This window comes from Sphaerodactylus townsendi, linkage group LG01, assembly GCF_021028975.2.
Source record: "Sphaerodactylus townsendi isolate TG3544 linkage group LG01, MPM_Stown_v2.3, whole genome shotgun sequence".
NCBI lineage: Eukaryota > Metazoa > Chordata > Lepidosauria > Squamata > Sphaerodactylidae > Sphaerodactylus > Sphaerodactylus townsendi.
In genome coordinates, this window is record NC_059425.1 from 121,270,767 (window position 1) to 121,283,357 (window position 12,591).

Below are 12,591 nucleotides of genomic sequence, written 5' to 3' on the forward strand. Positions count from 1 at the left end.
CCCGGAGGAGGGGGGGGCGAGCGGACCATTAGGGAATTGTGGGTATGCATACTTAATTTGCAGTACAAAAGGATTTTGAGAGCGCCTTTGGGGTAAGGAATGCATCAGGGGAGTGGAACAATCAGGCACTTTGGAGTAGAATTTCAACACAAAGGGGAGGGGGGGTTTTCTTTGTAAAAGGGAATGTACTTACCGTGACCTTGGTGGTTGGCTCACAAGGGCTGTAGGGGTGCTAGATTGTGATTAGTTTATCTTGGGGAAATGCCGCCCGCCGAAACCACTCCTTAAGGGGCGGTTTCGGCTAAGCGCCCCGGCGATGGCAACCACAAGCCAAACAGGTTTGTTAGGGGCATAGTGGCGGCAGCCCCTTTTTAACCTGGGGCCTGTCCTGGCAGTGCTGCGGTACCAGGATGGGCCCAGATTTTAATCCAGGGAGGGCCAGTCAGCCAATTGGCCCTCCCGCCTATGTTGGTTGAAAAATAGAAGGAGAAAGGGGGAGAGAGGAAAGACAGCTCCTGAGCAGAAGTCAGGAGACGGAGTCAGGAAACACAGTCGGGATCAATGATCTATGCGATGGGGGAAGGCGGCGGGGGTGGATTTATCCATCCCAGACCAAGGTTGTCTTGACCTGGCTCATGAGGTCTCTTCCCCAAAGGTTAACATGGATGTCCAAGACGATGGGGCGGACTGTGAGCTGTCGCTCGAGTCCCGGGCTGTAGACCGTGAGCGGGCGGATGCTCCGTCTCGCGGTTTGTTTTCCCCCCACCCCCCAGATGCGCGGGCAAGCCTCTGTTGGCCACTGATCAGGCCACTTGGCTGCTCTGATGACGGTTACGTCGGCGCCAGTGTCCACCAGTCCCTTGAACGGACACCCTTCTATGGTGAGCTCCAGGTAGGGGCGGGAGCTTCCGATGGGTGTTTCCACCGCTGCTATGGTGGTGTTGGCTGTGCCCTGGTGGCTGCTTGGGCTCGTGGCCTTTATTGAATCGATGGCGGGCAGCGCATGGGGCAGGAGGATCAGCTGTGCGCAGCTGGTTCCGCTGGGCAGCTCCTGCAGGATGTTTGTCCATACCTGGATGTGGATGAATCCCTGGTGCGTGGAGTCGATGACCCCTGGGATGATGAACAACCCCTGCTCAGTGGCGGAAGCCTTTGGCAACACCAGCCCAATGGTCCCCGTGGGGATGGGATCGCTATACTGGGTCGGGGCAATGAGAATCTCGTGGGGGAACTTAAAGGAGATAGGCTGGGTGCAGGCGAGTGAGATGCCGCGAGAAGGAGGTGGTTTGGATGTGGGCTTCGGTGTTTGGGGCTGTTCTAGTAATCTCCTCCTTGGTCCTGGGCTGGGGAGATGCCCGGGCGCGAGTTTCCCGACGGGCATTCGCTTCTCCAGTGGAAGCCTCTCTGGCACTGGGGGCATTTGGTTCTAGGCTGTCTTGGGGGTCTTCGCCTCCTGGGGGGGACCCTCCTCCGTCGGGGTTGTGGGCCCCCCCGCCGGGCAGCCTACATTCCCTCCGGAAGTGCCCTGGCTTGCCGCAATTGAAGCACTCATCCTGGGGCTGTCCCCTGGTAGTGGAGAGTGCTGCGGCTAGGAGGCTGGCTTGGTGGGCGGAGGACCCAATGTCCTGGCAAGCCTTAAGCATGTCTGCCAGTTCGGGGTCCCTCCCTAGGCCTGTGATCGCTCTGCGGCACTCAGTGGAGGCGTTCTCTTTGGCGAGGCGTAAGAGGAGCTCGTTCTGGGCCACCTCGCTATCTACCTGCCTCTTGAGGGCCTCTTGGAGCCTGTTCACAAATTCAGCATAGGGCTCTTGAGGTTTTTGTCGGATGCTAGAGAAACTTTGGGTTGGCTGTCCGGCATTGGGGACCTTCACAAACGCCTTATAGGCGCATTCAGAGGCGATCATAAGGGTGGCCTACGGCAGGACGATCTGATCATTGGGGTTAGCGAAGGCTTCGCAGCCGTAAAGCTGCGCGGCGGTGTAGGCGCCGCCAGAGGCTGCTCCTCTGCTTATGCACTGCTGGCGGTACTCGCTTTCCCAGACCACATACTGTGCGGGGTTTAAGAGCATGCGAAAGGTGGTTTTCCAGTCCTCCGGAACCATTAGATGGCCTCCACACGGGCCAGGGCCTTCACGGCTCTGGCCCCGGCCTGGTGGAACGCTCTTCCTCCAACTGTCCAGGCCCTGCGGGACCTTGGTGAGTTCCGCAGGGCCTGTAAGACGGAGCTGTTCCGCCGGGTCTTTGGAGGAACCGGACGCTGATGGTGCCTCCCCCTTTCATGGCCCTCTGCCTCATGGCCCTCTACATCTGGGACCTGCCATTCCTCCCTCTTGGGGAGAGGATTTCAAATACGGAGCAGCTGGATGCCATTTATATTTATTATTGTATTTTTATTGTATTATATTTATTATTGTATTTTTATTGTATTTTATTGTATTGTATTTATAAGACTTAGCTTTTACTGTTTTATCGCAGCTTTTAAAGATTTTGCCATTTTATTATGTTTATTGTTGTACACCGCCCGGAGCCCCTCGGGGATAGGGCGGTATAAAAATCTAATAAATAAATAAATAAATAAATTAGGTGATTCCTCGCGACTGCTTCCAACATGCCTCTCACATAGGGGCTGGTGATTCCTACGTCCCGCATTGCCTTGCGGAGTTCAGTGAGAATGTTGTAACCTAGGGGGCGGTACTCGACAACTCGCCGAACGATGCCATCTTCCCCTTCGTGATCAGTGTAATGGACAGGGCACATGGCGAGGATGTCGGCATCGTCTTCCGTCAGGGTTTCCTTTTTTTGCAGATCGTGGCTAATACTCTCTGCTAGGGTTTTGAAACCCGCGCCATTATGTGGTGCTGACGGAGGTGCGGTGGCTTCAGAAAATGAAGGCGGGGTGAAGGGAGGAGGCGGCCGAGCCGCGGGAAAATTTGAAGGAGGCGGGGAAGCAAGGGAGGCAGAAGGAGGACAGGCGTCCAATTTAGCGGATAGAGAAAGTTCCGGGGGTGAAATTGAAGCTGAAGGGTCGAAAGGAGGGCGATCTATGGCAAGAGAGCCATAGACCTGCAGGCTGATGGCGACATAGCATTGCCTCCACGTCAGTAGCAGTGACATCGGCGCACGAGGCTCTCTGTGCAGAGTGCGCCCGATGTTTTCCCAATCCTTAAGATTCAATGTCCCCCTTTCTGGGTACCATGGACATTGAGCTTCAATCTCCTCAACCAATTTGCGCAGCTCCCCTCTCTTTACGGAGACCCTGCCGCTTTTCGCTAGCGCTTTCAATTCGCTAACGTGCTTGTCATAAGCCCTGCTTTTGCAAGCCCCATACTTACCGTTGTTTCGTCGGACGAGAGAGTGTCCTAGAACTCGGGTCCCTGGATGCGCCGATCCAGCGGACGGGCGGTACCGAGGAGTGGGTCCCTGGATGCGCCGATCCAGGGAACGTCGGTACCACGGCCCTTTCCCAGGCGACGGTAAGCAGGGTGGAGGTTCGAGGATTCCCGGGTTTTGGCACCAGATGTAGTCGTGCCCGCGGAGTCACCGTAAGGACGAGACGAGACGCGGAGATATCATCTGGTGGAGAGATCCAGCAGCGGGAGCGCGGGGTCTGTGATACCGGCAACTCTGCCGCGTGCTAGTTCCTGGCACCTTTTATTAGGGTTTCTCTGGGGGCGGGCAAATGGGTGGATCGGTGGGAGGCCGGGAGAGCGGGAGAACGGGAGACCGGGAGATTGTCAGGTGATGCATGATCTCATCGGGCTGGATTACGTTGCAGGAGAAGCTGTCGTGTTCTGGGGCCTAATAATCCAAGCACTCTGCTAAAAGGGCAAGGGCCCCATTATCCCTTTGTCTGGGACACCTGGTGGCTGTGAGCCAGGTAGTTCATGACCTGTGACTCACCAGGGGATGGGGGATGGGGGAGCGGGTGCGACCAGAAGGCCGTAGTTGGGCCGGCATGCCAGTGCTCTGCCTACGGTGCTGCTGGGTCAGCGGCTCATCCCTACAGAAGGCCCAGCAAAGACTGTACTTTCTGAGACTTTTAAGGAAGCAACAACTAGATGGAAAACTTCTGGTGTCCTTTTACCGCTGTGCTATAGAGAGTGTCCTAACCTACTGCATCTGTGTATGGTTCTCCAGTTGCACAGTGGCGAATAGGAAGGCGCTCCAAAGGGTGATCACTACTGCACAAAGGGATATCGGCTGCCCTCTTCCATCCTTGGAAGAAATCGATAATTCCCGAAGCCTAAATAAAGCCGCAAAATATTCTGAGGGGACCCACCGTCTCCCCATCCAGCACACTCTAACTTTTAAACTGTTACCATCTGGCAGACGATACAGGGCCCTCAGAACTAGGACAAAGAGGCTTAGAGACAGCTTCTACTCTAGAGCTGTGGCTATGCTAAACTCTGCTGCTTCTTATTGATGTATTTGGGGCTGTGTAGGGATGGGTGGAGGAAGGAGAAAGTGAGGATGATGTATGAGTCTGAAATTGTGTGCATCGAGGAATGCTGCTGTAAATTTCGTTGTGCGTGCACAATGACAATAAAATGCTTATGCTTATGCTTATGCTTATGCTTATCAAACGGGTATACTGTCCAAAGAGGCTTTCCACAAAAGTGGAGCTTGGAATATCCATAACCATATTGGATCAATTGGTCTTGGACCATGTGTATTCAAATCTAATTTTTAGATATTTTTATCAATAGGTACCAGTGTGGTCTGCACAATATTTAAGTATGTCATTGTCACTGTCAGGATTGCAAGCAGGTAACTACATAGCTTGGTTACCACCAGCAACCATTGCCATGGCAAAAAAAGATTATGCTTTTTATAATGCAAACTAGAGTATTTTAACTTGATATCATCCAACAACTTCACTATTTCTTCAAAAAAACTGATTGTGTTCTATTTATCCAATTTAGCCAAAGCCAGCTACAGCTAGCTTTGCATTCACTTACTCTTTTTCCGTTGCTGACTTTTTCTCCCAATAAAACTTGACATTTTAAATTTAGTCTATTGGACTAAATGAGATATCTCCCAGTGAAAGGAGCCCACCCTGCCACAAGAGGCCTGACATAACTGGTAGTACAGATCCATGAGACCCAATCTATATCTTTACTTTCAATGGCTGCATCATCTCCACAAGAATGTCAGCCAAACAGATTATTAGAGAGAGGTAAACACAGCAAACCAAAATTACCAATAAAAATGTCCTTATTAGAGCCATTAACCAGACCAACCAGATACAAATGCCAACTTGTGTTTATCGAAAAGTGTTGTTGACATTCTAAAACTTCTGTGTATGACAGAACTCTCAAATAAGACATGTATCTATATCTATAAACGTGAAATACCACTCACTGACTGACTCATGCACAGAACTCAAAAAACACCGAACTCACAATGTTGGAATTTGGCACACTGGTTCATTATGTGGTTTAGGTGCTCACTAAGACGGGATTTTTCAAAATATTCAGTTTTACTCGAGTTATTACACATTTACTTTTTTAACTGCTCATCTCTGGCCATCTGCGTGAACATTCTAGGGGCAAACCAGCCCCTCAGTCCACAGACATGCTGCACGAACATTCTAAGGGTGACAGTTAAACACTGCCAGTTTCAACAAACAGGCTGCAAAAAAGCATGCTGAATGTCACCTCGAAGTTAACAGACAAGCTGTGAAAAAGTACTCCTCCAACTACCTTCACATTAACAACACCGCTACAGCCAAATACAATCAAAACAGACTACACTATCACCTTGGACTACTAAACATTTGTTGGGTTTTGCATATGGACATCAGATTGATTACTGTGCAAACAAGTTTACTGCTCTCAGCCTCCGATCACCCTGTGCTTGGTGTCGTGCTCTGAAGTGGCGGATGCGTTCCTAGGAATGTGATGCAGTGGCGGTACAGTCTAGCTCCCTGCCCTTCAACCCTACCCTGAACCTCTTCACAGCCTTCTCACTCATCAGCATCCAATGGAAGAACACTTTCTGCATCCCGAAAATACAACGGCTGCTTCCACATGACATCTTTTGGAGCCCACCAGGTGAAAGAGAGCAATAACACACTGCATTAGAAAAAGACAACTACAGGAAGCTGCTGCAAAACATGCGTAAACAAACCCATCAGTCCACAGACAGGCTGTGAGGAAATATGCTGCATGTCACCCCAAAGTTAACAAACAGGCTGTAAAGAAGTATGTTGAATGTCGCCCCGAAATTCATAGAGCGCCTGTGATGAAGTATGCGTAGCGAAGCACAGGTGCCCTGCTAGTATTTAGATATTTACAAATCTAACAACTAAATGAAAGAGGCACGTCAGTTAATACATCTGCTAATTTTCAAATTCTCCCTATTTTCTGGTGCCTAGCTATTTGGCTTGGAGATTATAGAAGTCAGATGGTGGAAGAGAGGGGATAGAGAGTCAGCAGATAATATAACTGAGGGATATTTTCCAATAAGTAATTACACAGATCTTACTATTGAAAAGATTACTCCAATATTTGTGTGAAATGTCCTGGACTCTCAAACATACTTCCAAAGTAGGTATGATAGACTGCACAGTATAAGTGAATCCAGAAAGTACAGGTCTGTCAAAGGCCTGGTTGTTTATGTTCCGAGTAGGCAATAAATGTCTTAGGAACAAGAAAGCAACTGGATTGCAAGAATTCCTAGGACCAGTTAGTCTGGAGTATTGGGGTTTTTGCTTTGTTTTCCTTCAGAGAGTGAGTTTTATGTTTAGTTTTGGGTTTCTAATGGTGTGAAGATTGTTTGTAAGGTTACTACATATATGTACCAGCCTGTTAGAACCTGTGTGTATAATCCATAAGCCAGTATCAACTCATTAAACTGTACCATCTTAAAGAATATCTAAGCTATTGCTACTGAACCTGAAACGTAATAAGTCTGTGCCAGTGCCCAGAGGTGGAGTGAGGGGAAACTGCACCTGGGGTGCATGCATGCCCTGTGCCCCTGCCACATCATCGCACACCCCTGCCCCAGAATTCCCCCGCCACACCCCCTCAATGGCCCAGCCAGGCCTCCACTGCTGCTCCACTTAGTCCCTGGAAAAGGCAGGAAATCTGACAAGTCTGGTCAGAGAGAGGTTAGCCTGCCTCAATGAGTTGTGAAGATGAGGGGGTCTGTCACAGCAAGTTACACTAGCTATTAAAAATGGCAATTAAGAAACATAATATTTTAAACATACACAACAGTACTATAATTAACAAGAAAGGAGACTAAAGTTGCAGTTTATCCTGGAAATAGCCAGAGGGTTGGTTTTTTGGCTTGTCACCTATGGTCCCCTGAGGGAGCTGAATTACTGAAACCACCCGAGAATGTTTGTGCATTGTATTTTTCTTGATCTGTTACAGTTGAATTTTTCTATTTATTCTGCAAGCTGCGTTGAGTTCCCAAATAGTTATTTCGGTGTTTACACTATACTTTTCCCATTAATATGTACATTAATAGGAAAGAAAAAGGCAAAGAAGAGCAGCAGTATTATAATTTATAACTTGCTGGATTTTGTGCTATTTTACAGCTAAGATACAACAGAGAGATCCTGTAGTTTACAGTGATTAGTTTTTGAAAAAAAATTTTTACAGTGAGCAGTAAAAATCTCAAAAGAACCAGCAAGTGAAGATAGGGGAGGGCAAATACTTGCATAAACCAAGAGTCCTATTTCATGAGAGAGAGTTAAAATTTTAATAAGTTTTAAAATAAATAACTGGGGGGAAATAAGTGCCTTTGTCACAGGTTTGGCATCAAGTGAATGTCTCTAGGGCTCCAAAGTCTTGGTGTCCCTACAGAAGAGATCCAGTTCTCAGTACTCACCTACTTTTCTACAGAAAAAGGGGAAAACATACCAAGGCATATTTCAGGTGAATTGTGTAATTTGTTTTGACTCTTTGAGAGTGACTTGACATCCACATATCACGTTTAGTATAACAATATTCAGGAAAGGATGTGGAAAGGAAGATCACACAGACAGGACTTCAGCCTCTAGTCCTGTGTTATTTCCATTTGGTAAGGCAGTTATAGAATAGTTGTACCTGAAGATAAACTTTTTTTGCACCAGGAACATAATCTGCAATTCTTCCAAAGATCAATCGACCAGCTCCTGAAGTTAAGCCAAGGCACAGCAAGAGTGTTTCATCTGGAACATCTTCACCAATTCGTTCTTTCACATGTTTCAGCTGTTCAGAAACAGAAAAAGTAACTTCAACAACAACTCCTATCTAGTACAATCATATAGTGAAGAAGATTCTTTAAAAAGCTACTTCTCAGTTTTTATTGTTAGGTCCAGGCTACTCTCACATGGTGATCATTTTCTGTGTAGCTCTTTTTGCACTGCAATAGTATTTGCAGCATCAACAGTGTATTCAAATGGTGGTTTCCCCCACACTTTCCTTACTTCAGCACCCTAAGGCTGCTGTTCCCTCACCCCCACCACAGCCATACTTGCTAGATCACTGAGGCACAATATCATAGCAATATATTGTTCTGAATTACCAGTTCATCTGAATTCTCAGCTTTTGTTTTTCAAAAAGTCAGTCTCTGGCCACTTTCATTGAAGAGAATGAAATTATACGTATCTTCTACAGATAACAGGCAAAAAGACGCTAGACTCTGTGTTTGTGTGACAGAGAGACAGAGAAACTGAAATTCAGAGGAACTAGTACAGCGGTGGCGAACCTATGGCACGGGTGCCAGAGGTGGCACTCAGAGTCCTCTCTGTGGGCACGCGCAAACAGAGCATCTTTCCAAATCTAGGCTGGCCTAGGCCGCTGGGCTCGATTATTAGCATTAAACCTAGGACCTAGTTTTGGGGAAGCAGTGTAGGTAATCCTGCTAAGCTCTGTTAAACCCCACTGATCTTCAGGCGAAGAACTAAAGCGCAAAACCTGGGAGTAAGCTTGGTTGCTGGCAATGTGGCTTGCTTCTGAGTAAACCCTCCTAGGGTCATGATTCACCCATTGGAAGAGTTGCACGGTTGCTTCAGACTATCACCAAGCTTACTCCTGAGTAACACACGCCTCGGAGCCAACCATTTTCACTAAACTAAAACCTCAGTATTCAGGTTAAATTGCCATGTTGGCACTTTGCGATAAATAAGTGGGTTTTGGGTTGCAATTTGGGCACTCGGTCTCAAAAAGGTTCGCCATCGCTGAACTAGTAGATTGGGGCGATGGTTCATTATTATGCACTAGCGCAACGGCAATCACCAGTTTTTTAAAAAGCCACTGGTTGCAAGGGATAGAGGGAATGGCAGCAAGACAAATGGTGCTGATGTTGGTAGGACCTTCAAAAATGTGCATCTTCCTGTCTACACAAACTTTGTGATTGTTAAAAAAAGATTTGCTCAAATCAGATTTGGGAATGATCACAGCAAAGGAGGCAATGCGCAGAAAGTTAATAATGCTCCAAAAATCTTGCTCATGAGTAAACCTTGCCTGTGGGAGCAACATTTTTAAAAATATGCTTTTGTTTGTTCATTCAAAGGACAAACATAGTGAACAAATGCGAGCAAATCCTATTGAATACAATTACAACCATAGTGAAGTAAAAATAATTTTACTAACATGAAATACATTAGTCTGTAAAACAGGGAGAGAAACCACTGAAGGATTAAATGTGTTACTTCTTGAAAGACCAGAGAATAGAAAATAATCTTAACAACTGAAGCCCAAATACAAGAATGGAAGCAAAGGAAGTTGCTGACTGTGGTAGCGTTTGTAGAATGCTCTCCATTGATACACTCTTAACTGAGGATCAACTCTGCTATCAGAACCATTGCTTATTAAATGGGAAGCTGAGAGCTGGATCTGAATTGAATACAAAAACTCAGTTCTTCCACATCTTTCCTGTTAACAATACATAACTGACAGAGTTGACACCACAGATCATCTAATTAGTGCATGAGTGCATACCAATTCTGAGTTCAGGAGTGTACCTGGAATGGAGACAAACCAGAAGAGGAAGGATAGGACAAGTAGGTTACACTGACAACATGATTGTTGACAATGAAATCCCCAACCCACCTTTTAAAGATAACCAGAGAAAGAGAATCAGTTATAAGACAAGAACTGGTAGAATGGTAGAAATGGCATTTATGCCTGCCACCCCCCACCCCCCCTTAGGAGTATGGTGAGCATGCTGGCCCCAGATATTGCTGTTATGTCCCTTGTGCTGAGCCTCTTAATGGGACCCCCCCCCCTTTTAGGATCAAGCAGAGAATTCACCCATGCTTAACTTTGTATTGTATTCCCCAGCCCAATATCTAAACATCTCCGTGACATTGCCACAAGGGACAGATAGCCTAGCTTGTCTGAGTACACATCAAAGGAAGATGCCATATGTACACCAGTCCAGCTTTGTGATCATTTAGCTACACATCCTTGTCCACATTGGAGAGCTGTACACCATCTGGCCTGTAGAGGCTGCAAGCAAAGAGGCTGAGTAGACTCCAACTATCCCTCTTTAAATGTTTGGCACAGACCAAGGGGAGGCTCCCCCTGCCTCACAGCCAATGAAAGGGAGCATAGCCCTGGACTCTGGAATGGGAGATGGGACCCTCAATTAAGACCCAATGTGAGCTGTAACTGCTTCCTCCCCTCAAACACAACAGACATTCCTGTTTTAGGGGTATGCAGATCGATTTCTTCTCTCAGATTCCTCCCACCCCACCAAACCTTTCTGCTCATGTGGTAGGGGAAATCTAAGTCTCCACTTCATCCGGACTGGATCATAGAAATTGCTAGAGAGCACACAATAAAAGACGAAGAAAAATGGATTTCTATGAATATGAATAATATGAAATAAATATTTATGAACAATATTAATCAGACTAGAGAGAAAGCCTGTCAACATAACAATGGCCCATTGTGTGCAAGGTGTCTGCTGCACAGCTGAGGCGAATGTCCCCACAGCAAGATTTCTTGTATGGATGTATTTCCCCAATCCCCACTTTCAATTTACAACCAAGCAACACCACTTTAAGCATGACTGTAATTTTCTTCGCCATCAGAGCAGGGGAGATTTCCCAGTGAGCACAGCTTTACTCCAGATATCTTCCCTCCCACTCCCTTGAACTCCTGTGCACACTTCCCCCTCCCCCTTTTCAGATTTGGTATTACTTCAATTTTTGCAAAATCACTGTCTTTTATTGCATTTGAAAACCTCCAAATGGCGGATCAGCCATTTCCTCACACTCTCATTTCCAGAGCCGCTGAAGTTAACAGGCTGTGGGGGAGGGATGTCTGTAGGATGAATTAGGAATAGTGGGCTAACCATTTAATAACAAGCCTCTCTTTTTTCCCATGGCAGGAGCAGGAAGCCTGCACACGTCTGTGTGTGTGTGTCTGTGTGTGTGTGTGTGTGTGTAGGAGCAGGGAGAGAATATAAGTTCTAGGACATGATCCATTTATTTTTGGTAAGGGGCTACAATATCAATATAACTGAAACCACAGGTATATCGATATAACTGCAATTTAAAGGGCTTTAACAAAGTCAGCAATCTTGCAACTGTGTGCCTTTAAGAGGGAGTTGATGGGCAAGGTTAAAAGAACCAGGAAAAGCAGAGGCCCATTGAGACTTCAGCAAGTATGCTGCGGAGCAGGCAGCAAATACCTCCTTGCGTGTAAACTGAGAAAATTATTTATATGTTTGTTTGTTTATTAGATTTTGTACACCGCCTCATCCCCAAAGGGGTCTAATGCGAGGAGACCACACTTCAGCCCCACTACACAGCTAAGAGTGCCGAGGTAAGTGTCGATGCATAATGGGCAGTGGTAAAATTCAAATAATTTAACAACTGATTCCATTGGTGGGATTCAAATAATTTAACAACTGGTTGTTTACAAGCGCAATTTTAACAACCAGTTCTGCCAAAGTGGTACGAGTCTGTAGAATACTGATAATGGGTCAATAATTCAAGATTATGCCCCAGATACAAATATTCACGAGGAAGAAACTGAAAGCTTTCATGCAAGTATCCAGGAAGAAACTGATCGTGCACCTAAACAAGACATGCTTGTATGATTCTATGCTGATAATCATAGGTGAATGGAACACAAAAATAGGAAACAAAGCAGAATTAGATCTCACTGGAAGATTTGGGCTAGGAGCAGGAAATGAAGTAGTAAAACAACTCACAGAATTCTGTGAGGACAATAATTGTTAGCTGTGAGTGCACATTTCAAGCAACCAAATGATTGTATATGGTGGGCATCACCAAGTGGCCAACATAGAAATCAAATAAATACATAATCAGAAGTAGAATATGGAGAAGCTCTGTTCTCTGTGCTAAAACAAGACCAGGATTGTGGTACAGACCATGAATTGTTGATACTGAAAATTACAATAAAGCTGGAGAATAACATCAAAATATTCATTGTACCAAAGTATGGCAGTTTATGTTTTTATTTAATGTATTTATTTATTGGATTTCTAGGTTGCCCATTCCCAAAATGGGCTCAGGGGGGCATACACTCAATAAAACAATAAATAGATACAATTTAAAATAAATAGATAGTAATCAACAATTCAGAACAATAAAACCTTTTGACTTTCATCAGTAGTTGTTTC

At 46.1% G+C, this 12,591-nt stretch overlaps 1 protein-coding gene across 1 annotated transcript in view; it reads right to left on the minus strand.

The window, feature by feature from the left end:
- SLC16A10 (solute carrier family 16 member 10) overlaps positions 1-12,591 on the minus strand; it is an 81,970-nt gene that overhangs the window by 16,671 nt on the left and 52,708 nt on the right. Inside the window, exon 4 of the mRNA XM_048492670.1 lies at positions 8,058-8,201. Coding sequence (XP_048348627.1) covers positions 8,058-8,201 — 144 coding nt within the window. The remainder of the gene's footprint in view (positions 1-8,057; positions 8,202-12,591) is intronic.